At 39.5% G+C, this 20,466-nt stretch overlaps 1 protein-coding gene across 9 annotated transcripts in view; it reads right to left on the bottom strand.

Annotated features, from left to right (window-relative positions):
- Positions 1–1,651: 1,651 nt before the first annotated feature.
- Positions 1,652–20,466, bottom strand: part of EVA1A (eva-1 homolog A, regulator of programmed cell death) — a 77,464-nt gene continuing 58,649 nt past the window's right edge. For all 9 annotated transcript variants that reach the window (XM_073791201.1, XM_073791197.1, XM_073791198.1 and 6 more), the window contains one exon: positions 1,652–10,569. In XM_073791201.1, the coding sequence (XP_073647302.1) occupies positions 10,196–10,569 (374 nt within the window). In that variant the 3' untranslated portion in view covers positions 1,652–10,195. The remainder of the gene's footprint in view (positions 10,570–20,466) is intronic.

Here is a 20,466-nt window from a genome sequence, read left to right as displayed (position 1 = left end):
ACAGATGAATGGATTAAGAAAAGAATAATACTCCATTTTTATACATATATATATATATATAAAACGGAGTATTATTCAGTCATAAAGGACAATAAAATTCTGCCACTTGCAGCAATGCAGATGAACCTAGAGAATATTATGTTTAGTGAAATAAGTCAGACAGAAAAGACAAATACATATAAGATAGAACTTATATGTGGAATCTAAAAATAATACATAAATGTGTATATATATACATATGTATATGTTGGAATTACATATGTGAAACAAAAACAGACTCACAGATACAGAAAACAAACCAGTGGTTACTAGAGGGGAGAGAAAAGGGGGGAGTGGCAAATTAGAGGTATGGAATTAAGAGATACAAACTACTATTTGTAAAATAGGTAAGCAACAATGATATATTGTATAGTAAAGGGAACTGCAGACATTATCTTGCAATAACTTTTAATGGAGTATAATCAGTAAAAATACTGAATCACTATGCTGTACACCTGAAACTAATGTAAACCAAGTATACTTCAATTTTAAAAAAGAGGCAGAATTGCAACCCTCTTCCCCACCTGTTGGCCCCTGCCTCTGCAGAAACTGAGAGGGGTGCACATCTGAGCAAGCTCGCCCCCCACCCCATAAGCCAAGGCCTCCTTTTGCTGTGCAGACCCCAGCATGCCTGCATGCCACCCCTGCCAGGGCCTCCTGGGAAGTCAGCCCTAGGCACCCCAGCTTGATATGGGTGTCCACCAGTGCTGGCGGGGGCTGGGTGCTAAAGGGTGGAGTTAAGAGAGTGGACCTCGGAAGAGGACAGCTGTTGGCTGCATGGAGACAGCCTGAAGGGATGGGAGTGATGAGATTGGCTGCATGGGGACAGCCTGAGGAGACAGAAGTGAGGACCACCAGGGCTGGGAATGCTCCTGGAGGAAGCATGGTCTGCCTTGGAAGTGAGGCACCATTGTTGAGTGGCATGCAAGGGGCAGGGCTGCCATCACAGACTCTCTCCCCACACGCCAGCCCCTGCCTCCGTGGGCACATGGAAGGACTCCCATCAGAGCGAGCACACCCCAGTCTGCTGGTCTCTGCTGCCATGGGCACTAGAGGGGGATCCCAGCAGAGTGAGTGCATGCGCCCCAGTCGTGGCTGCCTTGACCCTCCCCTGCCTGAGTGAGCACGTGCCCCCCAGTCTGTCACTGCTTCTTGCCCCTCCCACCTAAGTGAGCAAGCATGCGCCAGTCAGTCCTGCTTTCACCCCCTATCACCTGGAAGGGGAACAGATGCATGAGGGTGACTCATATGCAGAGGTGGGGTCAAAAGTAAAGCTGAGCCCTAGGGGCTGTGCAACTAAGGAAGAGGAACTGAAATTTCTCCGTGCAGCTGCACAAGCTACAGACTAAACCCTCACAATTGACTTGAGAAACCCAGCATCTGTGGAGCATCTGAATGGACAAAGAGTGCTCCCACAACTGCAACCTGTTTAGCTTTAGCAGCTGTGGACTTTGGGGGCAAGTACATGTGGGAGTTGGGCCAGGACAGAGTCTGAGATGCCCCCAAAGTGGGTACAGAGAACTACCTAAAGGTCTTGTAAGGTCTCCTGGGGAGGCAAGGGTTGGCTGTGGCTCACTGTAGGGGCAAGGACACTTATAGCAGAGGCCCCAGGAACATTTTATTTATTTTTTATTTTATTAAAAATTTTTTTCTTAATTTTTATTTTTCTATGTTTTATTTTATTTTATTTTACTTTTTGTTGTCTTGTTTGGGTTTTTTTGCTTGCTTTCTTCTTTTTGCTATTTTTTTTATTTTTCTTCTGGTTTTGTTTGTTTCTTTTTGGTTTTTATCATTTTTTGTCATTTTTGTGTTTTTTGTTTTCTTTGCTTTTCTTCTTAGTTTGCTTTCTGTTTTTTTTTTTTTTTTTTTTTTACTGTTTTGGTTTTTGAGTTCTTTTGTTTGGTTGTTTTCTTGTTTTTTGTTTCTTTGATTTTTTCATTTGATTTTGTTGTTTTTCTGTTTGTATTTTTGTTTTTGTTTGGTTTTGTTTTTATTATTTGTCTTGGGTTTTGTTTGGTTTCTTTGTTTTGTTTTTTCTTGTTTGTTTTTGTTATTTGTCTTGGGTTTAGTTTGTCTCTTTGTTTTACTTTCCTTTTTTTTTTTTTTTTTTTACATGCCACTTGACTTACAGCATCCTGGTTCCCAGGCCAGGGGCTGTGCCTGAGTCCCCAGGGTGGGAGCGCCAAATCCCAGCCCCAGGGAATATTAGTCAGTGTGGTCTCTCCCAGAGGTCCCCATCTCAGCACCAAGATCTGGATCCACTGAACTGCCTGCAGGCTCCAGTGATGGACACCTCAGGCCAAACAACCAGTAAGACAGGATACAGCCCCACCCATCAGCAGACAGGCTGCCTAAATTCATACTAAGCTCACAGACACCCCAAAACACACCCCCTGTCGTGGCCCTGCCCATCAGAGGGACACAACTCAGCTCCACCCACCAGAGCACAGGAACCAGTCCCCCCCACCAGGGGGGATTATACAAGTCCCTGGACCAACCTCAACCACCAGGGAGCAGACACCAGAAGCAAGAGGAACTATGACCCTGCAGCCTGTGGAAAGGAGACCACAAACACAGTAAGTTAGACAAAATGAGATGACAGTGAAATATATTGCAAACGAAGGAGCAAGTTGAAAACCCAAAAAAACAAATAAATGAAGAGGAAGTAGACAATCTACCTGAAAAAGAATTCAGAGTAATGATAATAAAGATGATCCAAGATCTCGGAAATACAGTGGAGGCATAGACTGAGATGATACAAGAAATGTTTAATATGGACATAGAAGAACTAAAAAACAAACAAACAGTGATGAACAATACAATAACTAAATGAAAAATGCACTAGAAGGAATCAATAGCAGAATAACTGAGGCAGGAGAATGGATAAGTGACCTGGAAGACAGGATGGTGGAAATAATTGCTGAGGAGCAGAATAAAGAAAAAACAATGAAAAGAAATGAAGACGGGGATTTCCCCATCCAGTGGTTAAGAATCCACCTTCCAACGCAGGGGATGCAGGTTTGACCCCTGGTTGGGGACTATATCCCATATGCCACAGGGCAACTAAGCCCATGTGCCACAACTACTGGGCCTGCACACGACTCAAGAGCCAGTGTGCCGCAACTACTGAGCCCATGTGCTCTGGAGCCCATGCACCACAACTAGAGAGCCCGTGTGCCACAACTACTCAGTGTACGCATGCTGGAGCCCATGGGCCACAACTAGAGAAGCACGCACACCACAATGAAGAGCCCATGTGCCACAATGAAATATCCCACGTGTCACAACTAAGACCTAATGCAGCCAAGTAAATAAATGAATAAATAAATATTTTTTTGAAAAGAAATGAGGACAGTCTCAGAGACCTCTGGGATAACATTAAATGCACCAACATTTGAATTACAGGGATCCCAGAAGAACAGAAAGAGAAAGGGTCTGAGAAAATATTTGAAGTGATTATAGTTGAAAACTCTCCTAACATGGGAAAGGAAACAACCACCCACATCCAGGAAGTGCAGAGAATCCAATACATGATTAACCCAAGAAGAAACATGCAGAGACACATATTAATCAAACTGAAGAAAGTTAAATACAAAGAAAGAATATTAAAAGCAGCAAGGGAAAACAAACAACATAGAAGGGAATCTCCATAAGGTTATCAGCTGATTTTTCAGCAGAAACTTTGCAGGCCAGAAGGGAATGGCAAGATATATTTAAAGTGATGAAAGGGAAAAACTTACAACCAAGACTACTCTACCCAGCAAAGACCTCATTCAAAGGAGAAATCAAAAGCTTTACAGACAAGGAAAAGTTAAGAGAATACAGCACCACTAAAACAGCTTTACAACAAATGCTAAAGGAACTTCTCTAGGTGGAAAAGACAAAAGAAGAAGAAGACCTATAAAAACAAACCCCAAACAATTAAGAAAATGTCAATAGGAGCATTCATATCAATAATTACCTTAAATGTAAATGGATTAAATGCTCCAACCAAAAGACACAGACTGGCTGAATGGATACAAGAACAAGACCTGTATATATGCTGTCTACAAGAAACCCACTTCAGACCTAGGGACACATGCAGACTGAAAGTTAGGGGATGGGAAAACGTTACTCCATGCAAACTGAAATCAAAAGAAAGCCAGAGTAGCAATATCAGACAAAATAGACTTTAAAATAAAGACTGTTAGAAGAGACAAGGAGGACACTACATAATGATCAAGGGATCAGTCCAAGAAGAAGACATAACAATTCTAAACATGTTACTAAATAGTCAATGGATCACTGAAGAAATCAAAGAGAAAATCCAAAAAATACCTAAAGACAAATGACTATGAAAACACAACAATTGAAAACCTATGGCATGCAGCAAAAGCAGTTCTAAGAGGGAAGTTATAGCAATACAATCCTACCTCAAGAAACAAGGAAAAGGACTTTCATGGTGGCACACTAGTTAAGAATCTGCCTGACAATACAGGGGACATGGGTTTGACACCTGGTCCAGGAAGATCCCACAGGCTGTGGAGCAACTAATCCTGGGCACCACAACTACTGAGCCTGCACTCTAGAGCCCGCAAGCCACAACTACTGAGCCTGTGCACCACAATTACTGAAGCCTGTGTGCCCTAGAGCTCATGCACTACAACTACTGAGCCCACGTGCTGAAACTACTGAAATCCACGTACACTAGGGCCTGCATGCTGCAACTACTGAGCCCAGGTGCTGCAACTACTGAAGCCTGTGCACCTAGAGCCTCTGCTTTGCAACAAGAGAAGCAACTGCAATGAGAAGCCCACACACCACAACGAAGAGTAACTCCCACTTGCCACAACTAGAGAAAGCCCGCATGCAGCAATGAAGACCCAATGCAGCCAAAAGAAACCCAAACAAACAAGAAAATTTTCAAATAAACAACTATCCTTACACCTAAAGCAACTAGAGAAAGAAGAACAAAAAAAATCCAAATTTAGTAGAAGGAAAGAAGTCATAAAGATCAGACCAGAAATAAATGAAATGGACACAAAGAAAACAATAGCAAAGATCAATGAAACTAAAAGCTGATTCTTTCAGAAGATAAACAAAATTGATAAACCTTTAGCCAGACTCATCAAGAATAAAAGGGAGAGGATGCAAATCAATGAAATTGGAAATGAAAAAGAAGTTACAATGGACACCACAGAAATACAAAGGATCATAAGATATTACTACAAGCAATAATATGCCAATAAAATGGACAACCTAGAAGAAATGGACAAATTCTTAGAAAGATACAACCTTCCAAGGCCGAACCAGGAAGAAATAGAAAATATGAACAGACTAATCACAAGTACTGAAATTGAAACTGTGATTAAAAATCTTCCAAAAGGGACTACCTTGGTGGTCCAGTGGTTAAGAATCTTCCTTCCAATGCAGGAGACGTGGGTTCAATCCCTAGTCGGGGAACTAAGATCCCACATGCCATGGGGCAAATAAGCACACACGCCACAACTACTGAGCCCGCATGCTTTTCTGCCACAACTAGAAAAGCCCACACACCGCAGCTACTGACCTCATGCACTCTAGAGCCTCCGTACTGCAACTAGAGAAGCCCATGTGCCAGAACTAGAGAGAAGCCCGTGTGCCACAACAAAGACCCAGCACAGACAAAATTTTAAAAAAAACCTTACAACAAACAAAAGCCCAGGGCCAGATGGCTTCACAGGAGAGTTCTATCAAACACTTATAGAAGAGCTAATACCCGTCCTTCTCAAACTCTTCCAAAAAATTACAGAGGGAGGAAGACTCCCAAGCTCATTCTACGAGGCCACCATCACCGTGATACCAAAACCAGAAAAAGCTATCACAAAAAAGAAAATTATAGGCCAATATCACTGATTAACATAGACACAAAAATCCTCAACAAAATACTAATAAACCCAATCCAACAACACATTAAAAGGATCATACACCATGATCAAGTGGAATGTATCCCAGGGATGCAAGGATTCTTCAATATATGCAAATCAATCAATATGATACACCACATCAACAAACTGAAGAATAAAATCCATATGATCATCTCAATAGATGCAGAAAAAGCTTCTGACAAAATTCAACACCATTTTTGATTAAAAAAACTCTCCAGAAAGTGGGCATAGGAGAACCTATATCAACATGAAAAGGCCACATATGACAAACCCACAGCAAACATCATTCTCAATGGTGAAAAACTGAAAGCCTTTCCTCTAAGATCAGGAACAAGACAAGGATGTCCACTCTCACTGCTTTTATTCAACGTAGTTTTGGAAGTCCTAGCCACGGCAATCAGAAAAGAAAAGGAAATAAAAGGAATCTAAGTTGGAAAAGAAGAAATAAAACTGTCACTGTTTGCAAATAACATGATACTATACATAGAATATCCTAAAGATGCTACCAGAAATCTACTGGAGTTCAGCAATGAATTTGGTAAAGTTGCAGGATACAAAATTAGTACACAGAAGTCTCTTGAATTCCTATACACTAACAGTGAAAGATCAGAAAGAGAGATTAAGGAAACAATCCCATTTACCATTGCATCAAAAAGAATAAAATACCTAGGAATAAACCTACCTAAAGAGGCAAAAGACCTGTACTCAGAAAACACTGATGAAAGTAATCAAAGATGTCACGAACAGATGGAGAGATGTACCATGTTCTTGAATTGGAAGAATCAATATTGTGAAAATGACTATACTACTCAAAGCATTCTACAGATTCAGTGCAATCCCTATCAAATTACCAATGGCATTTTTCACAGAATTAGAACAAAAAAATTTTACACTTTGTATGGAAAGACAAAGACTCCAAATAGCAAAAGCTATCTTGAGAAAGAAGAATGCAGCTGGAGAAATCAGGCTCCCTGACTTCAGATTATACTACAAAACTACAGCCATCAAAACAGTATGGTACTGGAACAAACACAGAATTATAGATCAATGGAACAGGATAGAAACTCCAGAGATAAACCCATACACCTATGGTCACCTAATCTATGACAAAGGAGGCAAGAATATACAAAGGAGAAAAGGCAGGCTCTTCAGTAAGTTGTGCTGGGAAAATAGGACAACTACATGTAAAAAAACGAAATTAGAACACTCCCTAGCACCACACACAAAAATAAACTCAAAATGGATTAAAGACCTAAATGTATGGCCACATACTATAAAACTCGTAGAGGAAATGTAGGCAGAACACTCTCTGACATAAATCACAGCAAGTTCTTTTTCAATACACCACCTAGAGTAATGGAAATAAAAACAAAAATAAATAAATGGGACTTAATTAAACGTAAAGGCTTTTGCACAGCAAAGGAACCATAAACAAAACAAAAAGACAACCTTCAGAATGGGAGAATATATTTGCAAATGAAGCAACTGACAAGGGATTAATCTCCAAAATATATAAATAGCACATGCATCTCAATATCAAGAAAACAAACAACCCAATCACAAAATGGGAGGAAGACCTAAATAGATATTTCTCCAAAGAAGACATACAGTGGCCAACAGACACATGAAAAGATGCTCAACATCACTAATTATTAGAGAAATGCAAATCAAAACTGCAATGAGGTATCACCTCACACTGGTCAGAACGGCCATCATCAAAAAATCTAGAAAAAATAAATGCTGGAGAGGGTGTGGAGAAAAGGGAACCCTCCTCACTGTTGGTGGGAATGTAAACTGATACAGCCACTATGAAGAACAGTATGGAGATTCCTTAAAAAACTAAAAATAGAGCTACTATATGATCCAGCAATCCCTCTCCCAGGTACATATCTGCAGAAAGCCATAATTCTAAAGGATACATGCATCCTGTTGTTCATTGCAGCACTATTTACTATAGCCAGGACATGGAAGCAACCTAAATGTTCATCGAGAGAGGAATGGATAAAGATGTAGTACATATATACAATGGAATATTACTCAGCCATAGAAAGGAACAAAATAGTGCCATTTGCAGAGAACTGGATGGACCAGATGATAGACTCTCATACAGAGTGAAGTAAGTCAGAAAGAGAAAAACAAATATTGTATAATATCACTTATATGTGGAACCTAGAAAAATGGTAGAGATGAACTTATTTGCAAAGCAGAAATAGAGTCACAGATGTAGAGAACAAACTTATGGTTACCAAGCAGGGGAGGGGGGTGGATGAATTGGGAGATTAGGGCTGACATATATACACTACTATGTATAAATTAGATAACAAATGAGAACCTAGTATATAGCACAGGGAACTCTACTCAGGGCTCTGTGGTGACCTAAATGGGAAGGAAATCGAAAAAAGAGCGGATATATTTATATGTATAACTGATTCTCTTTGCTGTACAGCAAGAAACTAACACAACAGTGTAAAGAAACTATACTCCAATAAAAATTAATTTTAAAAAATAAAAACTTGAAAAAGTAGCACAAGCCAATATAGATGGTGTTAATCTAAAGCCCAGGGGAATGGGATGATCCCTGCACTTGTTACCAAGGGACTGAAACCACAAGGGTAAGAACCCAGATTCAGACAGGCAGATTTAACAAGATTTTTGGCAGTTGTTACTAGCCAATGAGATCACTCAAAAAGGTATAATCAAGCCAGCCGTTGAGGGTTTCAAGCAAACTACTGCCTCCTTGGGAAACAGATATCTGTAACCGTTCAGTTCTTAAGACAGACTTCCAAGCCCCTATCACAGATAGTGAGTTCCCAAAGTAATAGAGTGTCCAGCTGAGGAAGTCTCCCAACCGTCTTCTCAGGTATGATGACAAAGCCAATGAACGGGGGAAATCCACTAGGAAGGCTCTGGAGCATCCAGACAGGCTGACTAAGCAACCCACTGCATGGCCAGAGAAGCGATCTGACAGACTGATAGAATGCATTATTGCCGTCTATCAGGCTGTAGGATGCTGCTTCCTCCTCTGTAACCCATTTCTAAATGTGGTTCAGCCTTGCCCCTCTTCCTTCCTTACCAACTTCCCCTCTCAGTATGAGGCCACCATATTATTTCTAGCCTTAGGTAAGTCTTCTATTCCTCTATCAGCTTAACAATCACTCAACTATACTGTAATCATAACAGAAACATACAGAAAATGAAAAGCCCCTAGGGGCCATTTCTCCATTCTCCAGTTTCTCACAATTCTCCAGCTATTTGAAGGGCCTGGCAAAAGACCATACCCAACTATATAAAAGGGCTGCTGTTTAGGGTAAGTGTAACCACAGAGATAAACATAAAACAAAAAAAGATCTTATGTAACATTTATTTTTTATCCCAACTTCATTTTGGCTTTATTCCTCACCTCCCATTCCCATTCTTTTATTAGAAATCCAAACAGGATTTTTTTTAAAACAAATTGTTTAAAATCATGATTACCTAGAGTCATAACAAAATTTTCTTCTCTCCAAAAGGGGGAAAAACACAGCTTTTATTCTTGTGCTGCATTTTCAAATGCATGTAGCATTAATTGCATGTTAATATATTCTTTATAAGCTATTTAAAATAAAACCTTCATCCTTTGAGGTTATTGACATTTTTCTAGTTCACTGACACATCTCCTATAATACATTATTCATTTTCATGAGTGAAGTGGGAACTTTAATAAAAAATAGGATTTTAATCCCTGAGGTTGCCATTGCAACACAAGATTGAAAGAATAGACCTTAAACAATATAAGCATTGATCATGCTATCTGGATCAAAATCACCTCCATAGCATGGAGTCATTTAGAAAGTTGCATTTACTGGGTTAAGTTAACCCTGCTCTTCCTAGCCCTCATGCTGTAATAATATTTCCTTTTGTAAAGAAATAACACATAGCAATGAAGTCTGCAGAAACTTCTGAGATCCTCAGAAATCAAGAGAAACCACAAGTTCCATTTCTCTAATCTCCATCCACATTGCTGGAGAAGGGTTTTCAGCACCATTCCAAGACCTGGAAAAGTTGATGAACCAACTTGTTTTTTCTACTTCTCCATAAATTTAGTAAAAAGGGAGAAATCAGTCCTCCTGGCTAGAAAATGGGAATGTCCTGCTTATTTCTGCCACCATAACATTAGCAGAGCTGCGTTCAACTCTTTGTGCCTGCCCTCCTTGTGGAACCCTTTCTCTACCAGGCGGCTAACAGCGGGGTGTGGATTCCTGCTCCTGTCCCTAGTAGTAGCGGTTCAGGCTCCTGGTGCCAGGAACCTCGGGCTGGCCATTCATCCAAATCTCCCTGATGATGCGTTCCCGCTCCTCTAGCCGCTGGGCACGCTCCAGCTCCTCCGCTGAGGTGAAGACGTTCTTGTTCAAAGTCCTCTCGAAGCGACGATGTCTCCTGACTGAGATGTCGGATGCCGCGTAGGAGCTGCCATCCTCGCTGTCGCTGCTGTTGCTGCTGCTTTCTTGGTCCTGCAGGAACTTCTTCTGGGGATGCTGCCGGCAGTCTGTGTGGCAAGAGATCCTCATCACCAGGGCAGCTACGGTGAGGACCAGCCCGATGCACACACCAGAGACAAAGTACAGGGCTGCTCGCTCAGGATTTTCTGGAGGAGGAGGAAGAAGAGAACATTTGAGAGATGACCACTATATATGCAGAGAGTAAATATGACTCCAGCACAGGATGCACGCCTCTCACCAGACCTCAAAGCTTTGATGGTTACAAATATTGCCTTTCCATGTGACAAACTGCATAATGTTTTTAAAATATAATTTTCAACAAATGGTGAATGTGGGTAAAGAGTGTATGGAATTCTCTTACTATTCCTGTAACTTAACTTCAAAATTATTTCAAAATGAAAAGTTAAAAAGAAAATATTATTTAGCATTTACTAGAAGCAAGTAACTGTGCCGTTTGCTTATACCAGAAAAATCTTTGCTTCTGAATTTGCTCCTGCAACCCCTTGAATTACCTTTTAATCATAGTTGTAGGTAACTTCTGAGATGACCCCCCACCTCTTGGTATTCATACTCTTACGCAAGCCCTTCCCTCCAAGGGCTGGACATAGTGGGCTGGACCTAGTGACTTACTTCTAACAAAAGTGATGGATGACTCGAGATCAGGTAACCCAAGACTGACTTCTAACTTACTCATGTTCTCTCTCTCTAACTTACTCACTTGCTTGCTCTGATGCAGTCAGTTCCCATGCTATGATCTGTACTACAGAGAGGACTGCATAGCGAGGAACTAAGGGTGGCCTCTAACAGCCTTCAAAGCTTGGAAGTGTATGAATATGTTTTGTGTATTTTAAATTTTATTTTGCTTAGTTGTATTTTTAAGTATTCTATTCTCATTGACATTACTTTTGTAATAAATAACGTTATTTTACTGGAATTTTGAAGTGAATCCTCTCCTGGTAGAGCATTGAGGTGGCCACAACCCTGGTCATGCAGTAGCCTTGTGGGACACCTTGAACCAGAGAACCCAGCTATGCCAATCCCAGATTCCTGACTTACAGAAACAGAGAGATAATTAATATGTGTTGTTTTGAGGTACAGATGGTCCCTGAGTTGCAATGGCTAGACATGATTTTTTAACTTTACAATTTAGTGAAAGCAATATGCACTCAAGTAGAAATTATACTTCTAATTTTAAATTTTGATCTTTCCCTGTGCTATCAATATGCAGTACAATACTCTCTTCTGATGCTGGGCAGCAGCAGTGAGCTGTACTTCCAGTCAGCCACATGATCACTTAAGCCATTCTGAACGTAAACAACCATTCAGTTTTTCACTTTCAGTACAGTAGTCAATAAATTACATGAGATATTAAAGACTTTATTAAAAAATAGGGTTTGTGTTAGATGATTTTGCCCCACTGCAGATTAATGTAAGTGTTCTGAACACATTTGAGGTAGGTCAGGCCAAGCTATGATGTTCCACAGGTTAGGTGTATTAAATGCATTTTTGTTAATATCAAAAGAAAAATCACAATCAAACAATGGGTAGAAGACCTAAATGAGCCACTTTTCCATAGAAGACCTTCAGATGGCCAAGAGGCACATGAAAAGATGCTCAACATCACTAATTATCAGAGATATAATTACATTGAGATATCACCTCACACCAGTCAGAATGGCCATCATCAAAATGTCTACAAACAATAAATGCTGGAAAGGGTGTGGAGAAAAGGGAACCCTCCTACACTGTTGCTGGGAATGTAAACTGGTACAGCTACTATGGAGAACAGTATGGAAGTTCCTTAAAAAACTAAAAATAGAGCTACCAATGAATCAGCAATCCCACTCCTGGGCATATATCTGGAGAAAACCATGGTTCGAAACGATACATGCACCCCAATGTTCATTGCAGTGCTGCTTATAATAGCCAAGACTTGGAAGCAACCTAAATGTCCATTGACAGATGAATGGATATATATATATATATATATATATATATATATATATATACACACACACACACACACACACACACAATGGAATATTAATCATTACAAAGAATGAAATAATGCCATTTGCAGCAATATGGATGGACTTGGAGATTATCATACTAAGTAAAGGTAAATCAGACAGAGAAAAGACAAATATCATATGATATCGCTTATATGTAGAAGCAAAAAAATACGATACAAATGAGCTTATTTACAAAACAGAAACAGACGCACAGACTTAGAAAAAAACTTATGGTTACTAAAGGGGAAAGGTAGAGGGGAGGGATAAATTGGAAGTGTGGGAATGACATATACAAATTACTATATTTAAAATAGATAACCAACAAGGACCTCCTGTATAGCACAGGGAACTCTGGTTAATATTCCACAATAACCTAAATGGGAAAAGAATTTGAAAAAGGATAGATATATGTATACATATAACTGAATCACTTTGCTGTACACCTGAATCTGATACAACATTGTAAATCAACTATAGGCCAATACAAAATAAAAATTTTTTTAAATGCATTTTTGACATGATATTTTAAATTTACAATGGGTAAGTTGAGGAAGATCTGTAATTTGCTGTGCAGCAATAGATAACTTATACAATCACAGATTGAAAGCCAGTGTGGGCATTTTTGTAAACACTCATCAGGTTAATTTGTGGGGGAGTAATTTAAGCCCTTTCGTGGTGAGAGAGGAAAATAATCATTCTGCTGATGAGTAATATACTTAGTGGGCCCAGTGATGATCCCTGTATGATGTGTTCAACAGAATGAGCGCCTCTGAATGAAGAGCTCTCACCTTCCACATGTGAGAGCACTGGGACATGCCTGGCCTTGAGTCAAAGGGCGTGGTCAATCTGACCAGACCCAAGATTGACATCAGTAAATTAGATCCATAATCTATATTCACCTGTAAGTATGAATCAAAATGTATATATTGTTTTGTGGGTTTTTAAAGAATATAAATGGAATCATATATGATTTATATTTGCTTTTTAAATTTAAGAATATATCTTAGAGAGGTTTCAACATATGTCAATAGTATTCTTTCTGACTGCTGCATATTCTTCTGTAGTATAGACATCAAAGTTTAACCTTTTCCTTGTTGATAGCATATAAATTGTTTCCTATTTTTCACTATTACAATCAATGCTAAAGTCAGTATCTTTTTGTCCTTGTATATATCTCTTTATGCATTGCAGAATTATTTCTACAGTTTAGTTAATCTAGAAACAGAACAGCTGTATCAAAGGGCTTAGGCATTTTCAGGTTTTATACGTTTCAAATTGTACCCAAAAAACGTTCTATCAGTCTGAACACAGTATACTGAACACATGTGTTTATGATCCCTCCTTCTCTCTGAAACCTCCACTGAAATGACAGTGATGTGAGTAAAATAGATACAAAGTATAGGTACAAAGAAAAGAATAGAGAAAAAAATAGAAAACACGAATAGTCCAATGTTTACTGCAAGGGAAGAAATGTACGCATATGATTGAATACAAAAAGGGACGATGTGAAATAAAAACTGTTTAAAGAAGAAAAAAGAAAACACGAAGAGTCAACATAAGAGTAGTCAACAAACAATGAAACATAGTAAAAAGGGACTGACATTAACATCATGGTAGTGTAAGACATCCTTACTTTTTGTACAACTAATGAGGTATCTATCCATAAACCACAGTGCCTCCGTGGGAATTGTGTGATCTAATATCATATGCCAAGGGACCAGGGAGAAATCTTGCTTACCTGTTCATCTGGTAATAGACAGACAAACACTGGTTTGGGCTGCAGAATCAGCAGAGCGAGCAAACCTGCCTCAACAACTCCCAGCCGTGATTGGGGAAAACCTGGAGAATGCTGACTTGGGCAAATACCCACAGATGAGAGAGAATTTGTAGAATTCCAGCCCCCTGGAGGTGATTAGAGCACACCACTGGAGGGAAAACACACACACACATGAGTTTGAATGCAGCAGAGAGGGAAAGAGGAACTTTTTCAGCTTTGCCCCCTCCACAAGTTGACACAGTAACAAACTGAACTATCCTGTGGTGACCTGTCCACAGGTTAAAAGGAGAGTACAGTGTGAGTGCCCGGCTACCCCAGCTACGCTGGACGCTGCAAGAGAAACCCATTTTTCTCCAGCAACACTAGGAGTACTGGAAACAGGACCTCTATGACTGGGGGAAGGGAGAAGATCAGAAAAGGCTAATAAGAACATCAAAAGGCATTAAAGGGGCATGGTTCCTGCTGTCTGTGCTCAGGGCTTCAGCAGGAAGTCCACTCAAGAGCCCCTGGGAGAACTTCAGCCAAGGATATCCCCACCAGCTGGTGGTTACCCCCAATGCCCCAAGTACTAAACCCACACCCCCCCCTCACTCTGTGGTGGCTCCTTGTTTGCACTCAGAGATTGGCAGCAGGAGTGAGCAGGGTGAATGCAGTGCTATTAGAAAAACAGACTAGTATCTGTGGGCAAGAGAGAAAACACAAACTTGAGCTGTAGTGCTACCTTCTGGAAAACAAGAGAGATTTCCAGCAGCCAGCCAGGTGAGTTGTAAGAACCGCAGAAGACATAAAAGCTTAAGAATTCTGCCACAAGAGGGAGCAAGAAGTACAGAGCAGGTGTATAAATACAAGGTCAGAGAGAACCCCAGATAGAACAGGATCAACAAACAGTATACCCTATCTGAGAGCAACTAGTAAAGATGTGAGGAGGTGTCTGAACTACAAGAAAGAGGAAGAATCAAGAAAACACATCATCACCAAAAGATAATAATCCTTCAATAACTGAACTCAAAAGCAAAAAATCTTATAATCTAGCTGATAAAGAATTCAAAATAGCTGTTTTGAGGAAACAGTGAGCTACAAGAAACACAGAAGACAATTCAATAAAATCAGGAAAAAAATACATGTACAAAGTGAGAAATTTAGCAAAAAGTTAAAAACCATAAAAAGGAACCAAACAGAAATTCTGGAGCTGAAGAATTTGATGATTAAAATGAAAAATGAAACAGAGAGAATCTGCAGCAGGGTAGATCAAATGGAAGACAAAATAAGCAACCAGGAAGACAGTAATTTTGAAATAACCCAATCAGTGGTGAACATAGGAAAAAGAATGAAAAAGAGGGAAGAAAGTGTACATGATCTATGGGATTCAATCAAACACACAAATATAGCATAACTGGAGTTCCAGAGGAGAAGAGAGGGGCAGAAAGTATTTAAAGAAACGCTAGCTGAGAACTTCACAAACCTAGGGAGAGTCTTAGACATCCAAGTTTATGAAAGTAATAGATCATCCTACTATCTCAATGCAAAAGACCGCCAAGAACATTATAATGAAATTGTCAAAAATCAAGGAAGAAGAGAGAATCCTTAAAAAGCCAGAGGAATAAAGATAATAAACTTACAAAGGAACCCTCATTAGGCTATCAGAGGATTTATCAGCAGAAATGCTACAGGCCAGGAGAGAGTGGAATGACCTATTCAAATTGTTGAAAGAAAAATTGCCAGCCAAGAATACTTTACCTGGCAAAATTATCCTTCAGATATGAAGGAGAAAATATGCTAATTAGTGACATGAAAACACATTAAAGTATACAACACACTGGTAAAGGTAAATATACAATAAATATACAGTTTCAGATTTAGAAAACTCTAATGCTGTACTGTGAAGCTGTGTTAACCACTTAACTACAGTATAAAGGTTAAAGGAAAAGGGTACTAAAAATAACCGAAACCACTATAGTCTGTTAAAAAATACACAATATAAAAACAGGCCAATTGTGACATCAAAAATGTAAAGGGGTTAGTAAAATGGTGGAGGTTTTGTGATCAAAAAGCTTTCACCTTTCACCAATTAGTATGCTGTTAGCTGTGGGCTTGTCATATATTGCCTTTATTAAACTGCGATATATTCCTTTTTATACCCAGTTTGAGGGTTTATCATTAAAGAAAGTTGTATTTTGTCAAATGCTTTTTCTGCATCTATTGGGTTATCAAGGAAACAGGAGATGACATCACCATCTTAAAGAGATAGCTGCATTCCCATGTTTATGGCAGCATTATTCACAATAACCAAAGTATGGAAACAACCTAAGTATCTATCAACAGATGAATGGATAAAGAAAATGTGATATATATTACAGCATTATTCAGCCATAAAAGAGAAGGAGATCCTGCCATTTATAACATGGATGGACCTCAAGGGCATTATGCTAAAATGAAATAAGTCAGACAAAAGCAAATAATATATGATATCAGTAACACGTGGAATCTAAAAAAGTTGAACTCATAAAAACAGAGTAGAACCCTTGTTACCAGGGGCTGTGGGGTGGAAGAACTGGGAATATGTTGTTTAAAGGTACACGCTAGCAACTAGTAGATAAATAAGTCCTGGAGACCTAATGCACAGCATAGTCATTATAGACAACAATATTGTATTATAGACTTCAAAGTTGCTAAGACACTATATCTTAATTGTTCTCACCACAAAAAAAGAAGATAGTAATTATATGACGTGAAAGGCGTTAGCTAATGCTACAATGGTGATCATACTGCAATACAGAAATGTATCAAAGCAACATGTTCTCACCTTAAATCTATACAGTGTTCTATGTCAAATTATATCTCATTTAAAGAAAGAAAGGAAGGGAGGGAGGGAGAGAGAGAGAAGGGAGGGAGGAAGAGAAGGGAAGGGAGAAAGAATGAAAAAGAAAGAAAGAAAAAAAGAAAGAAAGAGAAAGAAAAAGAAAGGAAGGAAGGAAGGAGGGAAGGAAGGAAGAAAGAAGGAAAGAAAGAATGAAAGAAAGAGAGGAAGGAAGAAAGAAAGAAAGGGAGGAAGAAAGAAAGAAAAAGTAAGAAAGAAGGAAGGAAGGAAGGAAAGAAAGAAAAAAGAAAGAAGGAAGGAAGAAAGAAAGAAAGAAAAGAGAAAGAAAGAAAGGAAGGAAGGAAGGAAGGAAGAAGGAAAGAAAGAAAGAAAGAAAGAAAGAAAGAAAGAAAGCAGGGAGGGAGGGAGGGAAGAAAAGAAAGAAAGGGAGAGAGAAGGAAGCTGAAACTGAACTCTGTCCAGCCAACATCGAGCAAACAGATATTCAGCAAACACTGAGAGTATTGAGTGAGCTCTTTGCCTGGAGGAGCTTAACAGCCCAGCAGGAAAGATGGCCTTATCCGTTGCAGTACCAAAGGGAAGTCCAACTACAGAAACATGAAGAAGGATTTCTGGAAATGCAAAGGTGAGTGGAAAAGCTAAGTTCAAATATGGGAATCTGAAAAGGCTTTCTAGAAAAGATGTACAAATCCATGCTTTTACCAGGGTGGAAAACCATCAGGCAGACCTGTATTTGAAGCCTCATCTCAGACTCTTCTTTTAAACAACGATAACACTACCAACTCTGCTGAATTGTGGTAAAGATATTACAGATGACAAGCATAAAGGGATTATCCCAGATCCTGGCAATAACTGATAACTTACTCTCACTCTATTTATTTTGTTCCCCTCTCTCCCTTCCTTCCTTCCTTCCTTCCTTCCCTCCTTTCTCTCCCTCTCTCTCCCCCTTCCCTTCCCTCCCTCCCTCTCTCTCATTCCTCTATCCATCTATCTGTTTTCCTCCCTCTTTCCTTCTCTCCCTTATTCCCTTCCTTTCTCTTCTCATCCCATCTTCCCTTCCCTGTGAATTAATGTCTCTTTTTCACAACCTGCCCTCACCCCACCTATAACATAGGTTAACTTGAAGATGGTTACTGAACTGAATGTTGGAAACCACTATTCTCCCTCTAGCGTAACTAGTCCATCCTGTCCTGTCTTAACTTCCCAGATCAGAAAACATCTTTTTTTGCCTACAATTGTCTCAGACACGGATTCCCAGAGAAACCCAGTAAAAGCAACCAGAGAGGGCAAGGAGTTTTTATTGAGTCTCACTGGATCCTGAGCAGGTGACTCAGGACTGATTTTCACAGCTGATATAATTTGTGTTGTTTCTCTTCATCATTCTTTTACAAAAATCAAACTGTAGTTCTATTGTGGTTGCTTTATCTCTCTCTGTTCCAGGTCACTTCCTCTTAGGCAATGATCTAACCTGTCTTGAGGAGATCCAGATAGCTGTTAATTGACCAAGAAGCAGAATAGAGAGGGCTGTTGATGGTAGTTTTCCCTCAATAAATAAAAATAAATGTATTGCTATATCTTGCTTCCTGCAGGGTCATTGTTTTCATTGGCAGGAAGAGGGCCTATGGGGAGGTCCTGGGGCTAATTTCATTTGCACCCTTGGAAGTCAGATCATGCCCAACAGACTCAGTAGGAGAGAACAGTAACACCAGTCCAGGCCAGCTCAGCTGAGGTCTGTGCAAACGTAATCTTTTCCCTGCATGGACTTTCTTGTTGGTCCTACAGCTTGCAATCCCTTGAGTGGAAAAGAAAAGATTTTAAAAAATAGGCTTTAAAGAGAACAGTGTGACTTGTGTAGAATCAGGGAGTATTCAGCACAAACTCTTCTCTGAATTCTTAAGGCACTGTGAAGATGTCTCTTTATGGGATTCTGCCCCTCCCTATAGAAAAACAAAGACTCCCATTAACAATTCTGCCTTCTCTGAAATGCTGGAGAAAGCTTCCTTCCTTCTCTTTCCAGCTCTGATTTTTTCTTCCCCAGGAAGGAGTATTGGAGAATCACTGTGCCCACTAGGCTGGCTCTGGTGCTCCTTCCTTCTGGTGCTGGTTCTCCTTTGCTTTCACTTCTTTCAGCTTCCCCTCTCTTCTCCTACTCCCCCTCTCTTGCCCCCAGGCAAAAAACACCCCAGAAGAGGCCTTTCATTATTCCACCTCATCCTAATCCACCCTACTCACTCTTCTTTACCTGCAGTGGGAAAGACCTGCAGCTCTATAGCCCAGGACTCAAGGGCAGCTAGGTAGAAGGCCCTGACACATTATCTGATCTGGCTTATTTACTGGGCAAGTTGATACTGTATTCTGATGCTTTTCTGGCTCCTTGAGTATGGAAGGGAGGAGTGTAATTAGCTCCTCCAATCTAGGCACACTTTATATAGTTGTATTATAATCAGTTATGTAACCACTATATTCCCCATACAACAGTGAGAAATTTGAGAAGAGAATCCGTATGATTCACTTTGGATTGCCACAGCATCCAGCCAGTTCTTTGCTCACGGTGCCCATCTCTTAAGTATTTATTGAATTAAATCATGAATACACAATTTCTAAAAGTTCAATTATTATATGTGGATAAATAGATATATGCCAGTAAGGATATATGCATATATATGTGACAAATGATTTATGTATAATAATACAATATTAAAAGAGTAGGGAATAGAAAAAAATCTATCAAATCACCATAATCTTACAACCTGAATATAACTACACACTATGAAGTGCAGTGAAGTGCATTTTCTTCTGTTCTTTCTTTCTCTTATATAAATTTATATTTACTTGGTTATAATCAGTTTATATACAACTTATATTTTTTTCTCTGGATATACTTTTTGTTTATTTTTAAGATGATTTTTTTAGAGCAGTTTTAGGTTCACAGCAAAATTAAGTGGAAGGTACAGAGATTTCCCATATACCTCCCAACCCCACACATGCAATAGCTTCCGCCATTATCAACATCTCCCATCAGAGCGGTACATTTGTTACACTTGGTATAATTTGGTACAATTATTATATTTGACACATGAACCTAATAGACATATAATAACCCAAAGCCCAGAGTTTATATTCGGGTTCACTCTTGGTGGTGTACCTTCTATCAGTTTCAAAAAATGTATAATAACATGTATCCATCATACACAGTATTTTCACTGCCCTAAAAATCCTCTGTGCTCCACTTATTCATTCTTTGCCCCAAGGATACACATTTCATATAATGTAAATGTCTTTCTGTATTGCTCCACAGTCTTCCAGTCAATCCTACTTAACAATGGCTACATAGTATTCTACCCAGTGAATGCACCATAGGCTATAAAAACAGTTTCCTACCTTTGGATACTTAGGTTGTTGCAAATTTCTTTTTTAGTAAAAATGATGGAAGGAA

The sequence above is a fragment of the Tursiops truncatus genome, chromosome 14 (genome assembly GCF_011762595.2).
Source record: "Tursiops truncatus isolate mTurTru1 chromosome 14, mTurTru1.mat.Y, whole genome shotgun sequence".
Classification (NCBI taxonomy): domain Eukaryota; kingdom Metazoa; phylum Chordata; class Mammalia; order Artiodactyla; family Delphinidae; genus Tursiops; species Tursiops truncatus.
This window is presented reverse-complemented; position numbering and strand designations above follow the sequence as displayed.